The sequence below is a fragment of the Pelophylax lessonae genome (assembly GCF_965119305.1).
Source record: "Pelophylax lessonae genome assembly, chromosome: 6".
In the NCBI taxonomy this organism is placed as follows: Eukaryota; Metazoa; Chordata; class Amphibia; order Anura; family Ranidae; genus Pelophylax; species Pelophylax lessonae.
In genome coordinates this window covers 253,835,560-253,858,122 of record NC_138773.1, presented here as the reverse complement: position 1 = coordinate 253,858,122, position 22,563 = coordinate 253,835,560, and the positions used below count along the sequence as shown (strand labels likewise).

Sequence of the window (22,563 nt, the reverse complement as noted above, 5' to 3'; positions counted from 1 at the left end):
TACTATGGAGGGGAGGATAGAGAAAGTGTAAATTGAAAAGATAATGAAGAGCAGAGAGCACATGCAAAATCGATACAAACAGAGCAGTTTAGATAATATATTGTCTTGTACTTCTCATAGGCATGAATATCATTACAGGACAGAGAATAGCATCTCTGCATGTCACTAGAGTATAGCAGGCATCTGTCTGTGTCTGTCTGTCTGTCTAGATGTTTTCTGTGTTTTGTGTTTTCCAATACCTGTCTATGTGTCTGTCTGCTTCTATCAACCCCCCCCCCCCCCCCATCTCTCTCTCTCTCTCTCTCTCTCTCTCTCTCTCTCATCTGTCAATCTCTTTTATTTATGTATTTTTCTTGCTCTATAATTAATTAATTAATTAATTATTTATATATTTTTATAATATCCATTTATTAACCCTTCTATGTAATATGTACTTATCTATCTATCTATCTATCTATCTATCTATCTATCTATCTATCTATCTATCTATCTATCTATCTATCTATCTATCTATCTATCTATCTATCTATATATCTATCTATCTATCTTTGTTTCCATATAGTCTATTTATGTATGTATGTATGTATGTATGTATGTATGTATGTATGTACAGGTCCCTCTCAAAAAATTAGCATATTGTGATAAAGTTCATTATTTTCTGTAATGTACTGATAAACATTAGACTTTCATATATTTTAGATTCATTACACACAACTGAAGTAGTGCAAGCCTTTTATTGTTTTAATATTGATGATTTTGGCATACAGCTCATGAAAAAACAAAATTCCTATCTCAAAAAATTAGCATATCATGAAAAGGTTCTCTAAACGAGCTATTAACCTAATCATCTGAATCAACTAATTAACTCTAAACACCTGTAAAAGATTCCTGATGCTTTTAAAAACTCCCAGCCTGGTTCATTACTCAAAACCGCAATCATGGGTAAGACTGCCGACCTGACTGCTGTCCAGAAGGCCATCATTGACACCCTCAAGCAAGAGGGTAAGACACAGAAAGAAATTTCTGAACGAATAGGCTGTTCCCAGAGTGCTGTATCAAGGCACCTCAGAGGGAAGTCTGTGGGAAGGAAAAAGTGTGGCAGAAAACGCTGCACAACGAGAAGAGATGACCGGACCCTGAGGAAGATTGTGGAGAAGGACCGATTCCAGACCTTGGGGGACCTGCGGAAGCAGTGGACTGAGTCTGGAGTAGAAACATCTAGAGCCACTGTGTACAGACGTGTGCAGGAAATGGGCTACAGGTGCCGCATTCCCCAGGTCAAGCCACTTTTGAACCAGAAACAGCGGCAGAAGCACCTGACCTGGGCTACAGAGAAGCAGCACTGGACTGTTGCTCAGTGGTCCAAAGTACTTTTTTCGGATAAAAGCAAATTTTGCATGTTATTCGGAAATCAAGGTGCCAGAGTCTGGAGGAAGACTGGGGAGAGGGAAATGCCAAAATGCCTGAAGTCCAGTGTCAAGTACCCACAGTCAGTGATGGTCTGGGGTGCCATGTCAGCTGCTGGTGTTGGTCCACTGTGTTTTATCAAGGGCAGGGTCAATGCAGCTAGCTATCAGGAGATTTTGGAGCACTTCATGCTTCCATCTGCTGAAAAGCTTTATGGAGATAAAGATTTCATTTTTCAGCACGACCTGGCACCTGCTCACAGTGCCAAAACCACTGGTAAATGGTTTACTGACCATGGTATTACTGTGCTCAATTGGCCTGCCAACTCTCCTGACCTGAACCCCATAGAGAATCTGTGGGATGTTGTGAAGAGAAAGTTGAGAGACGCAAGACCCAACACTCTGGATGAGCTCAAGGCCGCTATCCAAGCATCCTGGGCCTCCATAACACCTCAGCAGTGCCACAGGCTGATTGCCTCCATGCCACGCCGCATTGAAGCAGTCATTTCTGCAAAAAGATTCCCGCCCAAGTATTGAGTGCATAACTGAACATAATTTTTTGAAGGTTGACTTTTTTTGTATTAAAAACACGTTTTTTTTTTTTATTGGTCATTGGTCGGGTGAAATATGCTAATTTTTTTAGATAGGAATTTTGTTTTTTCATGAGCTGTATGCCAAAATCATCAATATTAAAACAATAAAAGGCTTGCACTACTTCAGTTGTGTGTAATGAATCTAAAATATATGAAAGTCTAATGTTTATCAGTATATTACAGAAAATAATGAACTTTATCACAATATGCTAATTTTTTGAGAGGGACCTGTATGTATCTATTGTATCTATCTATCTTTTGTTCCATGTAGTCTATGTATGTAGTATGTATGTATGTATGTTATCTCTCTCTCTCTCTATCTATCTATCTATCTATCTATCTATCTATCTATCTATCTATCTATCTATCTATCTATCTATCTATCTATCTATCTATTTTTCGTTATATGTAATATCTCTCTAATACATTTCCTATATGAAAAATGATTGATAATTTATCATTGTTCAGATTGCTATTACTGATAGATGTTTCGGATAGTTCTGATCATTTCACACCTATATAAGGGGATATTTGGAATGTGGATGGTGATATACTCTGTTCTTATTTAAAAAAAATCTATGAAACATCCAGTAATAGATGATATGGTCAATAATACACTGGTAGAGAGAAAACGATTTTCGGAGCTTTATAAGTTATAGGGTGATTTGCGTCTGATGGATGAGTCTTCATAAATTTGGGGTACATTAACCCCTCAATGGCCAGGTTGGCGGCCTATGGCTTTGACCACAGAGAGGTATAGGGCACCTGGTCGGCCTTTTAAGAATTGCACATATATTTGGTGGTAATCTGAGCATTTCTTGCCGGTGTCAGTGTGCAGTGAAGCCTCTCTGGGCGATCACTTAGTCAATGCTGTTCACCAGACAATGAATTCCGGCTGACCCCCATTTCATGGCAGGTTAGCGCTGGAGCTGAACCAAGGAATCCATATCAGCCCAGACACAGCTGGGAGAGGATTCCACCCACTGATCTGGATATGGTGTGTCTGGGCTCCTGTATAGACTGCCAATCTTCTTCTATAGAAAACCAAGTTAGTGCCAAGAAGTGGCATCCTGTACACCAGGGCTGACCATACACCAATCACCAACATCATGGAGTGATACCCTCTGGGGGGGGGGGGGCAGTTATAAAGTATGCCAATCCAAGACTGATTCACAGAAGGAGAGAGAAGAGAAAAATTGCAGAGAGAGAAGGCAGGAAGGAAGGAAGGAAGGAAGGAAGGAAGGAAGGAAGGAAGGAAGGAAGGAAGGAAGGAAGGAAGGAAGGAAGGAAGGAAGGAAGGAAGGAAGGAAGGAAGGAAGGAAGGAAGGAAGGAGGTAAAGGTAAAGAATGGGAAAAAGAGAGAAAGGTAGCGCTGGGAGGACAGAAGAGTAGGAAGGAAGGAAAGAAAGAAAGAAAGAAAGAAAGAAAGAAAGAAAGAAAGAAAGAAAGAAAGAAAGAAAGAAAGAAAGAAAGAAAGAAAGAAAGAAAGAAAGAAAGAAAGAAAGAAAGAAAGAAAGAAAGAAAGAAAGAGAAAGAAGAAAGAAAGAAATACTGTTGTGGGTCCAGAGGAGAATGAAAGAGGTGAGAGAAGACGATAAATGGGGAGTGAGAGGAAGGTGTGAGGGCAGAGAGGAAGCGAAAAGGATGAGAAAGAAGGAAAATGAAAGAAGACAAACGAGAAGAGAGAGAGAGAGAATAATGGGGTGCATGGGAGAAGAAAGAGAAAGAAAGAGAGAGAGGGAGGGGGTAGAGGAAAGAGAGGAAAATAAAGAAGGGGAGTGAGGCAGAAATAGGGAAAAGTGAAACAAGGAGAGATAAGGAAAGGAAGAGTTGGAAAGAAAGGAAAATTTAACAACTATAAGGAATTGGAGAAGAAAATGAGGGAGAAATCAGACAGAGGAGAAGGAGGCAGACAAGAAAAAAAAAAGATGGGGAAGTGCGATAAAGAAATATAATATGTGGAATAAATAAAGAGAGAAAGGAAAGGGAGGTTAAAAAAAAAAAACAAAACAAAAGGAAGGAAGAAAGGAAAAAAGATACTGAGACAGAAACAGTGAGAGGGAGAAGGAGAGAGAGATGAAAAAGAGGAATTGGCGGGGGGATGGGGGGGCACATAAATGGGGGAGGACAGAGACAAAAAAGAAGGGGAGAAAAAGGAATCAGAGGAAGGAGAAGAAGAAAGAGAGGCAGAGGAGGAAGAAAGGGAGAAAGACTCTAAGTAAAAATTAAAAGAGAGAAAGGAAAGGGGGGGGGGTAAACAAAAAAGGAAGAAAGGGAAAATGTGAAAGAAAGGGAGGAAAGGGAAGTAAAGTAAAAAAAATGTTAAAAGAGAGAAAGATAGCGCTGGTGGGAGGGGAGGGTGGAAGAGGAGGAAGGAGGGAGAGACAGATAGGTAAGAGAAGAAAGAAAGAGAGAGAGAGAGGGAGAGGGAGAGGGAGAGGGAGAGGTGGTGTTCAGAATAAAGCAGAGGTAGGGGAAGAAGGGGAGAGACAGAGAGAAAGAAAAAGTGGAGGGGGGGCATAGAGAAAGGGGGCAGTTGGAGGAGAAGGAGAGAGGGGAAGAAGAAAGAAAGGAATAAAAAGAAGAAGTGGAGAGAGAGAGAGAGGGGGGGGGGGGGAGAAGTTGGGAGGGGGCAGAAAGGAAGCAGGGGGATCAGGAGAGAGGGGAGGGAGAGATGAGGAAGAACTGGTAGGTGGGAAAAGGAAAACAGGGAGGGTAAGTAATGGAAATTGTATATCCCTCAGCGGATTGATATCACAGGATAACTAGCAGACTATGCTGGAATTTGTAGTTCCACAACAAGTCCTTCATAAACTCCCAGTTAGCAAGTGCTGAGTTATGTCCTACCACCAAACATTTCAGCTCCAGTCTTTTTGCACCGAAATATTTCCTTGGACAGTGACACCATTGAAGAAGAAATGTATATGACAGAGCTGTCAGTCTTGTATTGAGTGATGTCTTATACATTGTATTTTGTTTGCAGCTTATGACTCCTGGTGTGGGGTGGCTCAGGGGTGTACGAAAAAGCTGGGACTAAAGATCTGCGGTAGGTGCTCATTGTTTTCTTTTTTGACAGCCTGATGTGTAAAACTTAACCTGCCTAATAAATTACACAGGGTCATGTCTATTAAAAAGTGAAAGCAGGTAAAATAATGATTTGTGCGATGAGACATAAATAAAGTCTGGGCCGAGCCATTACATCATCTCATTTATTGTAATAAATCACATTCATTAATATATTATCCGATTTAAACTTACCGACCAGCATTGTCAGGAGCGAACCAGTAAGGTCTGAGCGCCCTCTGGTGGAGGTAAAAAGAATGTGCTAGCGGTGCCATTACGTACGGATGAAATATGATCTCAGACAAAGGGGTTTAGATTTGTTTTTCGCTTATAAATTGGCATTAAATTGTTCTGTCATGTCCAAGTTTTTTTGTTATTTATTTTTTGTTACAAATCATTTTCTGTAGGAAATGTCTTGTGTCTTACTTATGTCTTGTGGCCTAATGCAAATTATTTAATTTCAGCCTGAATAGTAAATCACAAAGGGGCAAACAAAACTACGATTGCCCATTAGTGCTCAAGGCTGCTCTTTGGCCAGCTCTTAGAAAGGGGGTTCCAATTACTCATAGTCAAATCCCCTGTTTCATTCCTCTAGTGTAGGTTACATGATGAAGAAACCTGATTGGTTGCAATAGGCAACAGCCTGACTTTTTATTGACTTTATTTTCCACAAATCCAAGCTGCAGTCTACTGAACATGGATTTTATATTTATGTGGTACTAAGTGATACAAAGATATATTGGGTTCGATTTACTAGTGCATAGAAACCAATCGGCTTCCAGGTTTTATTGTCAAAACTTAATTGAACAAGCTGAAGTTAGAAGCTGATTGGCTACCATGCACAGCTGCACCAGATGTTGTACTCTCCAGCTTTAGTAAATCAACCCCATTGCATTGTATATGTTGTATTATATATCTAAATGATACTAGATATATTGAGATTCTTTATTATACCTATCTTTTTAGATCATGCAAAATGATCAGTCATTAAGCCATTGTTGTATAACACAGCCAGCAAGGGAAGATTTATAGAGGAAATAAATTACACAAGTTGAATTGTTGCCCAGTGCCAACAGTGACCAGTTCTTTTCATAGTATTTATTAAGTTTTTCACAGAAAGGTTTTGCAAATCCGAAATAGGCATCTGAAAAAATACCCAGTTGTGGATCAGTAAACAGTGTATAATTAGAAGGAGAACAGAGCACAATGACCAATTCGAATTCTTATTTCGTTTTATTTTCCCATGAAATAGGATATGATTGCTATGACCAGAAGTTCAAATTTTGTGCTTCTTTTAAATGGTTTTCACCCAATTTAAAAATGATTTATTTTGAAACTTTTTAAATGCATACTCAATCTATTTAAATCGAGCATCTAAATGAAATGTGCTTCTTTACATCCAGATTCTTCATTACAATTGACAGCTTAAAACTCATCGGTCTGTTTCACTTTCGCAAATTATTCTGGCAACCTTCAGTTCGTTCTGCACACATTTTGCTCAGTTTAGCCATATGTTAGAAAAAAAAGTAACAGTTTTTAGAAGACTAAAGTCTTAATTCACGCAGCTAACACACCAGGACAAGCAGCTGTATTCTTTTTTTTTCTAATAAAGCGACAGTTTTTTTTCAACCTAAGGCTAATGATTTATTTTATTTTTGTAATACATTGATAGTCGTTTTCATCCTAACGTACAGTCACATGGCTTAAATAAATACCATTTTTCCTTGTGCTAAAGCTTTATTCATTAATTAATTCTTAATTGAACTTTATTAACTGATTAATATTTACTGTTGATGTGAATGAATAAATATAAATCAAATACGTTTTCTAATAATCTATTTAATGTATTGTAGTAATAGCAAATGTTGCAATGTACAGTAGGTATTAACTTATGTGAAAAAAATGTCACAATTAAACGAATATAAAATCTATGTGGGTGTGTGTGTGTATATATATATATATATTTTTAAATTTAAAACAAAAAAACAACCAAAAAACATATATATATTTATATATATATATATATATATATATATATATATATATATATATATATATATACATATATGTATATATATACATATATATATATATATATATATATACACACACATATATATATATATAAATATTATTTTTTTGTTGGTAGTTTTTTTGTTTTCAATTATGTATTTATATATACATATATATATATATATATATATATATATATATATATATATATAATATAGATTTTTTTTTCTTTTTCTTTTCTCTCTTTTAATCGAGGAGTGACATTTAAAGATGACCGTATCCGTTGATGGAGATCCAACAGCACTTCATTATGACACTTAATTATGTGGTGCTAATCATCCGTGTAATGCAGGCGTGGTGCAGCAATCTGGGACTTGGCATAGGTTATCGCTGAGAATGGCTCGGAGAGTCCAGTGGGATTGTGGCAGCCATGGGAGCTGTCCGATCATGGAGTGCTGAAAATTTCTCCAGCTTATCTCACTACAAAACAGCGATCCCCAGGGAAGAAAGATTAATGACAAACACATTAGAGAGGCAGCAGTCAGACCTGCTTGGGAGAGATAGCCTTTCCATAGCCTTTCCATAAGACCCCCTGAACCCATTCCCATCCAGATATTTCCTCCTTTCACATTCTCATATCTGCTTGTATATTCTGTTGCCTCAATCAATTGTTATCTTTTTTTTTTTTTTGTTTGTTTTTTTTTTTTTTTTTTTTTTTTTTTAGCATATCACTAAAAAGCCTTACAAGCCAGAGATAAATATTATCTGGCAAACACAGCATTCATATACTGTTCTGCTCCAAGAGGATAAGGATTGGGGATGTAAATGTGCCATAGATTTCCTGCAAGGAGTGAATATACTAAAGGTGGATGTGCTCTATAAATAGAATCTGGGATGGATTTAATGGGCCATTTTGCGACTAAATGCTATCACTGTGTCTGGAGCGGAGAGGGAGGTGGGTGGGGGGGGGGGGGGTGTCTGTCTGTCTCTTTGTAATTTACTAAAGCAAATTGAGCTGGTACAGCAAGGCATCAGTGCACCTGTCTGCAGCTGCTCTAACCCAGGCTTTTTCAACCTTTAAACCAGGGTGACCAAGCACCCTGGGGTGCCTTGAGGCTTCTCCAGGGGTGCCCTGGTAAAAAAAAGCCTAAGTGCTGGTTCACACTATTGCAATGCGGGAACACTGCGAATATACTGTGTGTTTTCGCATCGCATCCGCAGCACAGGCAGTTCACACTGCCATATGCGATACGCTGGGGTGGCAATTCAAAGTTAATGACGCCCCCAGATCAGATTGCATATCGCAGTGCGATCTGACAGTTCGCACAGAAATCAGATCGCACTGGTGTGAACCACCATGCGATCCAATTCTGCTGCGGACCAAAAAAAAAGGTCCTGTGCATGTTCACTGCGATTGCGGTGTGAATTGAGCCATACAAACTGTATGGCTGAATTCGCACCGGCACAGACATCGCATGTGATTTTAGGAGCAGTGCGCTCCGAATCATATTCAATGTTTGTGATCGCAATAGTGTGAACCGGCCCTTAAAATTCATCAAACATTGTAAACAAGCCAGCAGGTGGATGAAACCTGCCTTTTAGGTACACAAATACACAGATTTCCATTATGTACCATTACGACTTTGTAGATGCTGGCATCCTAACACCCAATTATGTCATCAGTTGATAAGGAGGATGTCTGTTACCTCCACAGCATTCTTGTTTGACCCTCCTCTGCCCCTCTCCCTCAGCTCTGGGATGACATTAGCTGACTGATGGAGAGAAATGGAGGGAGAAGAGAAACATTGGAATACTAGTCAGTTCCAGTGTGCAAAAGTGTCACCTCTAATGTTGGGTGTCCTACGTGTGGATGTTGCTGCATTACGTAAAACTATCGGTATAGTTTTTTACATTTTAGAATAGGGTGCCTCAAGACTGTCCATAATTTTAAAGGGTGCCTTGACTAAAAAAAGGTTGAGAAACACTGCTCTAACCCATGTGTTGTGGGAGGACACACCCATTGCTGGGTGCAGCCCCGGTGTAATAAAGAGTCAGTCCACTCAAAACTGGTATTTTAAATTTTTAGTAGATTCAGGAGTGTTAAACAAACCAACATTTTCTTCTATCTGAAAGGATTGTGAGAAAAACGTGCTAATGCATAAAATCATGAACAAATATAACGAGCAGCAACTCTCCTGTGAGATATAAACACAGTCCAAATGTCATCAAATGCTTATGAAGGAGTGGTGGAGTCTGAGTATCCATTAAAGGCAGAGGCATGGAATAATCCCCTTTATGATATACCATAGTGCTTGTTCTGACCTCCTATAGTCTTGTGGTCACTGCCAAGGAAGAGTGGTGCACCAATGGTGGAATCGCTAAAGGCCCTGGCTGGGTATATAGTCGCAAGGGCTAGTGACCTCCTGTAGTGGTGAGGTCCATGTGAGCTGGTAAGCGAGCTTTTCAGCTTTCCAGACTTTGGTGGTGGTATTAATACATGGATCATGTGTCAAGGTAGTGGATGGTGGAGAAATACACCAAGAATAATTATCACATCACTTGTGGACATTTTTTATTTCTTTTTTATTAGCGTAACTCTGTAAAGTTAATGATTTTCTTGTATCTCTCTGGGACTTTTTGGGTGTTGACATATCTAAGCTTGAGTTCCCAGTTCTACATATGTACTGTGGGTTTAAGTGCCCAGTGGGAAAGTGGTTATTGCTACACTATTATTACTTAATAAATCCTAGGAATTCCAGGGTTGACGGGAACAAAGTTTTAAATAATGCCACAGAATTTTACAGTTGGAGTTTTCAAGACATTAAGGAGTTGATTTACTAAAGGCAATTAGACTGTGCACTTTGCAAAGTGCAGTTGCTCCAGAGCTTAGTAAATGAGGTAAAGCTTCACGTTGTAAAGAAAAATCAATCACGTGCTAGGAAAATGAAGAAGAAACATAATTCTTGCTTCCACATTATTGGATGATGGAAGTCAGCAGAGCTTCTTCTCATTTACTAAGTTCTGGAGCAACTGCTCTTGCAGAGTGCAACTTGCAAATTGCACTTTCTATTTCCCTTCAGTAAATTAAACCCAAAAAGTCAGGGGGTGACTCAATCCACCAGGCTCCACTTATTCCACAACTAAAATATAACTTTTTGGGGACTGACCCATTAACCTCTTCCTGCCCGCGCTACAGCGAAAGACGGCTACAGCGAGGACCTAAATTGCAGGAGGGCGTCGATCTACGCCCTCCTCTGCTGGAGCTGCCTGTGCAACCTCTGTGGGGTGCACGCGGCTCACTCTGTGATCAGCAAGTCCACGATCCTGACCCCTTACCACATGATCAGCTGTCTGCCAATGACAGCTAATCACGTGATTTAAACAGAGTCGGTAATCAGCTTTTTTCCCCTCAAGAAAAAAAAAAGCTGATCCCCGGCTTCTGTCAAAGGGACATCGGTTCTGAATAGAGATAGCCACTGCTACATCATCTGTGTCCACCAGTGCCACCTACCAGTGCAAATCAGTGCCGCCTATCAGTGCCCACCAGTGTCACCTATCAATGCCCGCCTGTGCCACACATGAGTGCTGATCAGTGCTGCCAATCAGTGCCTCATCATCAGTGCTGCCTACCAGTGTCACCTACCAGTGCCTATAAGTGCCCATCAGTGCCACCCTTCAGTGCCCATCATTGCCACCTATTAGTGCCCATCAGTGCCACCTATTAGTGCAACCTATTAGTGCCATTCAGTGCCACCCATCAATGCCCTTCAGTGCCGCCCATTAGTGCCCATGGGTGCCACCCATCGGTGCCACTTATCAGTGCCACTTATCAGTGCAACCTATTAATGCCAGCTATCAGTGCCCACCAGTGCTGCGTTATCAGTGACCATCAGTCCCCCTTGTCAGTGCCTATCAGAGTAGCCTATCAGTGCCCATCAGTGCCGCCTCATCAGCGCACATCAATGAAGGAGAAAAATGACCTGTTTGCAAAATTTTATAAGAAAATATGAAAACTGTTTTTTTTTTTTGTTGTTTTTTTCCAAAATGTTCGGCCTTTTTTTGTTTGTTTAACAAAAAATAAAAACCCCAGTGGTGATTAAATACCACCAAAAGAAAGCTCTATTTGTGTGAAAAAAATGATAAACATTTCATGTGGGTATAGTGTAGCATGACCGCGCAATTGTCATTCAAAGTGCGACAGCGCTGAAAGCTGAAAATTGGCCTGGGCAGGAAGGGGGTTTAAGTGCCCAGTAGGCAAGTGGTTATTGCTACACTCATTAATGGTATGAGCTGGTGAGACACTGCAATAGTAGACAGCTACTGTCACAGATTTAGAGCCAGAAACTGAATTTAAAAGGTTAGTTCACTGTCGGTTCAAATCCCAACCATGGCGCTACCTGCATGGATTCTGCATGTTCCCCCTGAGCCTGCGTGGGTTTCCTCCGGGTACACTGGTTTCCTCCCAAACTACAAAGACATGCTGATAGGTTAACTGGCTCCTGTCTAAACTGGCCCTAGTATGTGTTTGTATGAATGTGAGTTAGGGACCTTACACTGTAAGTTTCTTGAGTGCTATATAAGTACCTGTATATTATACAATAAATAAATAAATGACAGCATCCACAATACATTAATGTGCACTATGCGGATGACATGATGTGCCGAGCATTCATGCGCAGCCCCGAAAACTTATAAACAAGCTAAACTTTAATCCTTACTCATGCAGTCTCTCGCAGTTCAGCATTCTAGAGTTTTCAGGGTCGCTCATCCAATGCTTAGTATGTCCTGCCAGTTCACACCATGCCCGCATAGGAATTCACATCGCATTCAAAGCACAGTCCATTTGCAGTCTGCAGAGGGTTGTCAAAAATTAGGTAACCACACCCAAAACGCAAGTTGCTAATGCAGTCTATACCCGCACCGGATTGCATGGTACAAAAATACAATGCAAGCAGTGCTGGTCTTATAGTAGTGTATGCATTACCGTGTGGTGCGATTTCAGCCCATTTAAAACGAATAGGGTTGAAATTGCACCGAACAGAAATGCATGTGTTTTCCTGTGCAAATCCTGTGCAGGCATGGTGTGAACTGAACCTTAAAGTAGAGCTCCACCCAAAAGAGGAAGCTCCGCTTGTTTGCTTCCCCCCCCCCCCCCACTACCACATTTGGCACTTCTTTGGGGGGGTGTGGGTACCTGGTTTTAACACCCAATTCCTGGCACCGGCACTTGAAGCCGATTGAAGAATTGGCTCGGGTGCCGACATGGTTGGGTCCCAGGAGAGTTAAGTGCCCTTTTATTACAAGTTAGCAGTGACAGTATTTGTAGCTACTGACTTTTAATTTTTTGGGGGGGGCACTGGAGCTCCTCTTTAAGGTAAATCCAGCAGTTTTTTTCTGTTTGAATACATATATTCAGATTGGTTCAGCATGCTAATAATCATACAATTTATAAATCATATTTATTACATTTTTTGTAGATTTGACGGATTTTTACTGATATTATACAGAGACAGACAGATCCTTAGTCCACATGGGGGGCAATAATAGCAGGTACTCCCTCCTCTCCTTAGGAGGAGTTGAAGAAGAATGTGCTGATTTTAGTTATGCTGCACACTCAGGGCCGGGACAAGGGGTGGGCAGGAGAAGCTGCTGCCTTGGGGTCAATGGTTTATTGCAGGGATGGGGGCATCCTGACCCTAACCCTAAGGGAATGGGGAGGCGCAGTTTGGCATCTTTGCCCTGGGTACTCAATGACCTTGTCCCGGCTCTGTGCACACTGCAAGTACTCATAAGCCCATATGACAGTGTGATCGTCCCATGGGGATGCGGGAGCATTCTCACTGTGCTCCTGTAATAAAGATTCTTACACACTTCTAGTTTTTAGTATATAGAATGATCACATCATTCTTACATACAATTCTACTTATAACATCTGAGTAACTGCCTAGTATGTTAACAAAGATCTAAATCCTAACTGGATGACATTTAGGGCTGTTCATATTGGTGTGATGCCGCAATGCTGTGCAGATTACATGCAAAGTCTGTGCCATGCGAATTTAGCCATACAAACTGTATGGCTGAATTCGCAATGCATTCAAACCGAACTCGTGCAGGACCTTTTTTTTGTCCGCACCAGAATCAGATCACATAGGTGTTCACACCTATGCATCCGATTCCTATCCAAATTCACAGTTCACACTGCAATCTGCGAACCGATCTGGGGGTGTCATTACCTTTGTATTGACACCCACAGTGGTTTGCAGAGGGCAGTGTGCACCCTCTTCCCCTGTCAGTGATTCAGGTGCAATATGGGAACCCGCACCTGGATTGGCAAGGATTCCCGCATCGCACCAGTGTGAACCAGCCCTTAATTTGGTGACATTTAACCTTTGACAAGGTGACAATGCAGGAATACAATTAGGGTGACAGTTGCCACCCATAACAAGAAGTGCCCAAGAACCTTCATGGCAAGATTATAGGATATTATTTTAATGAAAGGTTTGGATTGAAAAAAATTGAAAACAATTAATGAAATGACACCTATTAAAACATATATGAAAATTTAGTAGGGTGGGTTTAATTCTCTTTTTTATTGAAACAAGAAAAGTGTTGTTAACAAGAAGTTTCTGTGATTTGGTTCCTCCCAGAGTAAGCTCTGTAATCCACTGATAACCTAACCTTATGAAATATTTTCTCATACCACACTGAGGTTGATGCAGAGTGACAAATTGGGGGCTCAGAGCACACTTTAGGCTGAACTCCGGAGTAAGCAAATCTTGCCTATATACAAAAGTAATTTGTATTTTTACTGGAATATTGGTGTGCTTTGTTTATTTCTTCCAGCTCTGTGCACTAATCCAGTGTGAAACTTTGCCTCTGTGCAGGAGCTTCCTGTAATAAAGACCGGTCATCCCTGCTCTCTCTGCTTGTGCAGAGCAATTGGTCTTGTCTCCGCCCCCTTCTGTAGTTTTCTGCAGGCAGACTGTAGTGGGTGGAGCCTGTTGAGTCCCTCCTACAGCTCTGCACCCTGCACAGGCTTTGTAAAGCACAGTGATGATGTCACTGCTACTTTTACATTGTACAATTTGACATTTGATGCACAGAGTGGATATGTATCTTTTGTGGCTATTGAGAAATATATTTTAATTAAAATTTTTTTCCCCGAAGTTTAGCTTTAGGTTACAGATTTGGGTCCACATTAACAAACTGCCTGAGAATTGGGAAGGCAAGCTAAGGGTGGTAAAACCATCAAATGCTTCAGCTCTATAAAAATTAACTCCTGCATGTGTTCTGAAGCAAGCAGGCTAGGACAAGTGACCCCCTGAGTAGCTCTGCATTGTGGGAGTTCGGAACAGCAGAGTCTTTATTTCCTTTTAGGCCTGGTTCACTCCTATGCAGGTTGCAGTATTCACACTCCAGGTGCATTTTGCATTTTTCAATATACATTTTTGATCCATTGAAGTCTATGGCACCAAAAACCAGAAAAAAGTCCCTGGCCTTTTCCATAAAATGCACAGATGTAAACGTGACCCATAGGAAACCATGTTATATGGACATGATGTTGCACCCCCAGGACATGTAACCAAAGACTAGAAAACCAGAGAACTTGCTTTCTACAACTTTGGGGTAAGCATTTTATTACATTACTACCCCTATCCTGCCTCCTTATCATCTAGGTAATCTATTGAAGAAGACCTAACTCTACAGCTTTGGCCCAGGCAAGTGAACTAGTTATAAAAAGCTTTATTGATTTCATTCTTGTAGCTCTATACAGCGAGGTTTCATTACTGCTTCAGTTACATTGCTTTTTAGACCGGACAGCCTTGATAGCACATTGACTATACACTGGAAAATAGGACCATTTCTCCTCTTTGCTGAGTGCAAGAGCTAATTTTTGCACAAAGCTATATTCAACTTTATAGGAGTTAATCCTAAACCCTTATAACAATGGTTGCTATTGGGTATTGCACTTTACATATTGTTCTTTGCTTCATTCATTTAGCCCAGAAGTCATTCACTTAATGGGAGAACAGAAAAAGAACAAAGGAGTTTTTGCTCATAGAAACCAATTATGTTTCTTCATTCATCTTATTAGACAATGAAACACGATTTTTGATTGGTTATTATTGTCAGTAAATCCAGTTTTATTCTCCTTTCCGTTTCTTTAAAAGGATCATCCCCAATGATTCCATCATAACCAGAATAAAACCGTTTATCACTGGCTTAGGTCTAGTTATACAGTTGTGGAATATACAGTAGCCTAAGGAACAATATATAGTCACAACAAAGTGCAGCACTCTCCTTCAATAAAGCACATTCAAATTATAGTGCATACATATCTGAAAACAGTGTAAAAATCATCTATATATAATATATTTAAGTGAGTCCATCTTGAGCCTGAACCTTTGAGAAAGCTCATTGGGCGCTACGCATGAGGTGGGCGGTGACGTAATCACGCTGGGACTAGGTGGAGCTGTCTATGCCGACGATTGTATTGTGAAATGCCTGTTTTATACTTCTGAGTGGATTTTTATATGGAAATAAATACTTTTTAGCTTTTTGCACTATGGTTCTTTCCTCTTGCCTCCTATTGATTGTCACCATGCTGAGAGCTGCTGGAGTGTACAGCCAGTGGAAGCAGTGCCTCTTATTACACTGCAAAGCCCATATAGACCTCCTTTATTAGTGAGGTCCATTCAAGCAGGTGAGAAGACACCCATAGGTGGGGTGAAGGGCACTGTGGTGATCAGAGGCAATTACTGAAGAGTTTCTGGTGTATGGGGCTGCACTTTTTTCACGGACATGACACCATTTATTGATGATATCGAAGAGAAGTATACACCGCTCAGTTGAGTCTGTATCCGCAATCCGTAGGGGGTGCCTGGCTTCGGCTCGCCATCGCAGACAATGCAATTGGAAAAGGAAACGGCCGCACACCACCAGGAAACTTGAATGAAGCAAAATAATTCTTTATTCGTACATGTCCAAGTACAAGGTAGAGCAGAAGGGGAATCGTAAACGTGTTTCACACGGGCTAAGTAATAGTGAACAAGCACGCTGAGCCCGTGTGAAACGCGTTTACCATTCCCCTTCTGCTCTACCTTGTACTTGGACATGTACGAATAAAGAATTATTTTGCTTCATTCAAGTTTTCTGGTGGTGTGCGGCCGTTTCCTTTTCCAATCCCATTTATTGATAGACTGTATATATATATATATATATATATATATATATATATATATATATATATATATATATTAAAAAAAAAGGATGGACTCATGTAAATGTATTATATATGTGATTTTCACACTGTTTCCAGATATTTATTTATGCACTATAATTTGAATGCACTTTATTGAAGGAGAGTACTGCACTTTCTTGTGACTATATACATTTATTGTATTTTGTACAGGTAGTTAGATGCATAGTGGTACTAACTGCTTCTTATAGTATATAGAGTTGAGTAATAGTTGGTTTATACTCAGGGATAGCGCGGAAAGTTTTTTCCATTTTAAGTTAAGGAACAAAATTACACTGGGCTACGTAAAAACCTGGTTCTGGTCAGGTATGATCTCTGCCCCCTCTTTTCTAGTACCATTGCCTGTACCTTTTATAGGTATAAGTAACCTGACACATCAGTTCCCTTGCAATACTAAATATGTTTTCCCCTTTTGCCATAAGAAATGTATATCACTATAGTGACTATGGTCCATGCCGCTTTAAGATGAATTTTTCTTTACAACAACTATCTCATATCACATCTGCCAGGAGGTATTAAAATGTCTGGTTATCAAGACAGATACACAAGTTCTGCCTTGGCATCAGACTTGGTGCCAAGTCCTTGATGTGACAAATTTGGATAAGGAATAAGACAATGGATTTGTGTCTGAAACAAAAATTCACACTTATCACCCTTATCCAAAGCAGAGATGGCAGCGAACAGCAATTCGGATAAAATCTTGCTTGCTATCAGTGTGGGCTGACATCTGAGTTAGCACAGGGTCCCGTATGCACATCACAGCCACTAATTTGGAAAAGATTAAATCGTTTGTAGTTTTTATTCTTTCTTACACATGCAGTTGTCAGTATAATGGAATACTACAAGAAAATAAAACCTGACTAGAATGTAGTCAGAACATTTTCATATAATTCAACTGTTTCATATTTTTTTTGGCCACTTGTTATCAGAGCAAGATCTAAAATTCTAAATACAGAGCAATCCTGTCAGGAGCATAGGCATGTTCACAGGGTGTGTTGGGTGTGCCTGGGACCTTACCCCCCGTGGCAGCTGAGGAATCTCAGTCCTAAGTCTCTTTTTTGTTATTTTACCAAAGCCCCTCAACGTGGCTCCTAACAAATTGCAAAAAAACAATAAAATAATAATATTGTAGAAAAATAATAAAAAATAAATTGTAAAAAGCTATAATAATAAAATAATAAAAACAAAAAACTACTGACACCATCCTCTGCACTACTGACACCGTCCACTGCTCTTTGAGCTTTAGGGGGCACAATGAACACCCTAATGCAATAGGCTCCGCACCCCTATGGTCAGAAGGGTACCCAAGCGCCATACACCAGACACATTTGAAAATACATATAAATGCAGCCAGGTAGGTATTATTTAATAAATCATTATAGGCACTTTGTAATGCAACTAGTGTTACTAACAGAATTTGACTTGATATTAGCCTTCTTCAATTTCCTACAAAGCAGCACTCAGATTGGGAGAGAGAGGGGTAGGACTGGCTGCCAAACAGCTGTGCTGCATTCAAATGTGATAACAAGGAACACGCTGATGGGAGGAGACAATGGATTGAGTAGAGAGATGACGGTAAAAGTCTTCCTTCTGCTCTTTCGCTGTCCAGTTAGCAAGCTGAGGTGGATAGTGTATGTAGATAGATGACACCACAGTATTTCTGAAAGCCCAATTCCAGGAAACCTGAAACCTCTCCCTTGCGGGCAGCTGTTCATTTCATCTAGAGGACAGTAAAAGCAGGTTTACTTACCTGATACTCCACTCCCCTGGTAGATGGCACTCCCCCATGCTCCTGCAGTGGAATATCCCCTGGCATCCTCACAGACTATAGACCCTGCACTGATTTTGATGATGTCAGAGGACTTTGGATCACCAGAGTAGAGGGAAGAAGAGGGTGCAGGCAGAGGCACCAGTCTAGGAGCATGAGAAACTCTGCAGGAGTTGAGGGTCAGGTAAGTAAACCTACTTTTCCGTGCCTCTAGACACAAACAAGCAGTTAACCCCTGCACTGCAGAGTTCAGCTTTAACCACTTTACCACCAGAGGATTTTGCTGTCTTACGTCCAGGCCGCTTTTTGCGATTCGGCACTGTGCGACTTTAACTGACAATTGCGTGGTCGTGCGACGCGGTACCCAAACGAAATTTACGTCCTTTTTTTCCCACAAACAGAGCTTTCTTTTGGTGGTATTTGATCACCTGTGCGATTTTTAATTTTTGCGCTATAAACAAAAAAAGAGCGTTTATTTTGAAAAAATAACAATATTTTTTAACATTTTTTTATATGAAATTCCCCCCCCCCCCCCAAAAAAATGTAAAAATCCAATTTTTTAAAAATTTTTGGCCAATTTGTTTTCTGTTACCTATGTTTGGTAAAAAAAAATCACAATAAGCGTATTTTGATTGGTTTGCGCAAAAGTTATTGCGTTTACTAACTAAAGGAAAGATTTCTGTCATTTTTGGTGTTTTTTTTTTTTTAACGCGAAATGGCGGCGATCTGCAATCTTTTTTGCGGGACTGCGACATTGCGGCGGACAGATCGGACCCTTGACTGACATTTTTGACACTTTTGGGGGTAGCAGTGACATTACTGCAGTAATCAGTGCTATATATATGCACTGTTACTGTAAAAATGACACTGGCAGGGAAGGGGTTAATTTTTATTGGAGAGGGAGGGGTTAATGTATGCCTGGTGCTTACTGACGTGTGGGGGGGAGGTGACTGAGTGACACAGGGACAGATCGCATGTTCAGCTATGCTGAACACTGCAATCTGTCACTCCTTGTCACTTAGGAGATCCGCCCGCTCTGTTTACACAAGCGGGCGGATATCCAGGCTCGATTCCCCGACGATTGGGGAAGAGCAGCGGCGATCGCCGCCGCTCCTCCCCTAGCCCGACTCCCGCTGTGACTGAAAACAGCGGGAGCGCGCCTCCGGTGGCGCGCGATCGCCGCCTACAGGGGGAGGAGTCCAGCGACGTAGGTCTACGTCGCTGAACGGAATCGAGCCACTTTGCCGCAGTACAGTCCCTGTGACTGATCGGCAAGTGGTTAAAAGTGAGTGTTATTATCCACCTGGCTCTGCTGTGTGATGGGGTTATCTTATTTTAAGAAATGGATGGATAGAAATACAAATCCTTCATGAGTTAAAATAGCTCACTTGCGGGTATTTCACGTGTATTTAGCTATTTGCCTGTATATAATGATATATATCTGGGAGCAACTGGCATAATCTAAAGTGGTTGTAAACCTCAGACATGAAATATGAACAAAGCATAGCCCTCTATAGTGCTTGTTTCCATTAAAAGCACTAAGTGTCATTTCTCTCTGCTGCTTCATTCCTATGCTATCAGCATGAATCACTTCTGACAAGTTTTCCTGACACCAAGAGAAAAATGGTGACAGGGGAGGGATCTCCAGCAGATTGACAGCCTCAGCTCTGTTCCTGTGTGCTGTGTGAAGACGGGGTGGGGGGGGGGGGTCCCTACAATCCTCTCTCACAGCTCTCCTCACTGGGTCCTGCAGAGTGTCATTTTAGCTCTCCACCCCATTTTTTCCTGAACTCTGAGACAAGCTTATAAATTCTGGACTTTGAACAGATGTAGAGAAGAGATGGCGAAGATAAACAGGTACTACCTATGTAGGACAAAAACAAAATAATAGAAGCACCCCTAAGTGCAGTAAGACAGTGTATTTTAATAAACCCCACAACAGGGCTACTTACAATGAAATGGTAAAAAAGAGGCACATTGATAAGTGTGGGCCTGGAACGCCAGTTGGAGCTGGCCGTGGGAGCTACTGGTACCACCAGGTAGAATGGGACAGGAGTCGCCAAGTGTAGGAACAAGCCAGGTGATGTCCCTCCTATAGGGGGGGGGTGGAGTGTGGCGTGGAATGCAGCGTCGGGGACGACCAGGGACGAGATGACACGGGCAGGGCTCGGGACCAGAATGTAAAGCGTTTCGGAGCATGCTCTGTACCACATTGGGGCAAGAGCGCTCCCTTGTTAAGCAGTTTACAACACCTAGTGATATGATATATATATACCCACACCAGCTGGCCAGAAATTACCGGCTGGCTGGTGTGGGTATATATGTTGCATCACTAGGTGTTGTAATCTGTTTGAGAAGGGAGCTTGCATGCCCCAATGTGGTTCAGCGCATGCTATGAAACGCGTTGCATTCTGGTCCCGAGACCTGCCCATGTCACCTCGCTCCTGGCCACCCACGACGCTGCATTCCACACTGCGCTTCACCCGCTATAGGAAGGAAATCAGCCGGCTTGCTCCTACACACGGGGACTCCTGTAACATTCTACCTGACGGTAACAGCAGCTCCCGCAGCCCGCTCCAGCCGGCATCTTGGACCCACACTTATCGATGTGCCTGTTTTTTACCTATCCATTGTAAGTAGCCCTGTTGTGGGGTTTATTAAAATACACTGTCTTACCGCACTAATAGGCACTTTTTTTCCTTTTTTTTAATCTGTGTATATCTAGAGTCTGCTAAACCCTACCAAGAAGCCTGCCCTAGTGCCGTGGACAATTTTTTACTTATTATGGGCTAACTTCTTGCTTATTAGGTATTATGACCAAGCCTCTGCGCCCATAATCTTCCCTTGTTTGTAAAACTTATGTAGAAGGATTTGTTTAATCTCACTGGATATATGTAAGGGTTTACAACCACTTTAAGAGGAATATGATGACATCGTCATGGAGAGGAGTCGGCTGACATGATCAGGATTGCTCCCTTTTATGTGCATATGACACCTCTGCTTGCAATAAGCAAGCATACTTTTGAACCACAATAGCACTGTTAATGGTTTGTACACAGTTCTTTGTTCAAAGTGAACACAGCTTCATCCTATTTACCTAGATGACAGGTGAACAGATTATGTTACTTTAGTAAATTAGCCCCATGGTCTGATAACTACTTTTATTTTAACCTTATCATTGCCAGATCACTTAACTAAAGATAGCTAAAGACTTGATATGGTTATCTTCCATTCTGCCTCAAATTTGTTATTGCTGTATTATATTTAAAGGTATAAACCCCAGAGGTGTTATCCTTAACCTTTCTTTACTACTTACCAAATCATTGACCCAAAATATATGCATATTTGGTGCCAAAACAACTAAAATGTATATGCTTGTCCAGGCTGGGGACATACTAGGTTTTGAAGGTATATGATAACTTAAAATGTTCTTTTTAAGTACTGTACTGCCAACAGATACAGGTCTCAAATATTCTTCATTATTGCACAAGTGATTAAATCATTGGTTCTTGAATAGGATTGACTATAACCGTGTGCACTGAAAGAAATTCTTGAAATTCTTGTAAGGAAATGCTGAAAGTATAAGTGTACCTGACAAAAAAGCCAGCCCTTTTCTCCCTTCCAAGGAGGGGAAAACCCCCCCACCCACTAACACTCGCCTTCCCCTTGCTCCCCCTGCTCCGTTCCTCCATCAGAATTAGGATTCCAAGCTCTGTGTAAGCTCTGTGTTGGAGAATACTCAATGGGAAAAGATCACATACTCGCCTATAGCTAGAAGCACCAGCTATTTATTGAAGGAGAACTTATTCAAGTAATATAGTGATAGGGTAGTGTGTGAATTTTATTTATTATAAGGAAACCTGTCATCTTGTCCTAAATGCCGTAAAAGAACATGGTAAAACCCTTTAATCCCTGCATGGCCTGCCCAGCACTGGTGTGGCCTTTCCTGCCTTGGACTTAGTTTCCCTTCTTTTTTTTTTCTCAGGATGTGGAATTGCTGTAAAGCAGGGGTCTTCAAACTATGGCCCTCCAGTTGTTCAGGAACTACAATTCCCATCATGCCTAGTCATGTCTGTGAATCTCAGAGTTTTACAATGCATCATGGGATGTGTAGTTCCGCAACAGCTGGAGGGCTGTAGTTTGAGGATCCCTGCTGTAGAGGATATGGTCAATGTATGCCATCACCTCAGCACATGCATAGCTGGAGTGCTACTATTTTTATAAAGCTGATCTTTGTCTTGAGTTCAGTGAGTTCTCTGGGTGGTATATGAAAAATAGAGTACTGCAGGAGGAAACGTAGCTCCAATGCCAGCTTGAATAGTGAAAACAGTCTTTTAATTAGTGGAACTTAGTTCTATGTGTCTATGATGATTAATATTACAGTGGCTTGGAGGGGGACGCTGGCTTTGGGGTTTATGTTTGTTTTTGAGTGCACAAAACAAATATAGTGAAAATAATTTA

General features: G+C 41.0%; 1 protein-coding gene across 3 annotated transcripts in view; it reads left to right on the top strand.

Annotated features, from left to right (window-relative positions):
* Positions 1-22,563, top strand: part of GAD1 (glutamate decarboxylase 1) — a 178,203-nt gene that overhangs the window by 59,108 nt on the left and 96,532 nt on the right. For all 3 annotated transcript variants that reach the window (XM_082261329.1, XM_082261327.1, XM_082261328.1), the window contains one exon: positions 4,983-5,045. In XM_082261329.1, the coding sequence (XP_082117455.1) occupies positions 4,983-5,045 (63 nt within the window). The remainder of the gene's footprint in view (positions 1-4,982; positions 5,046-22,563) is intronic.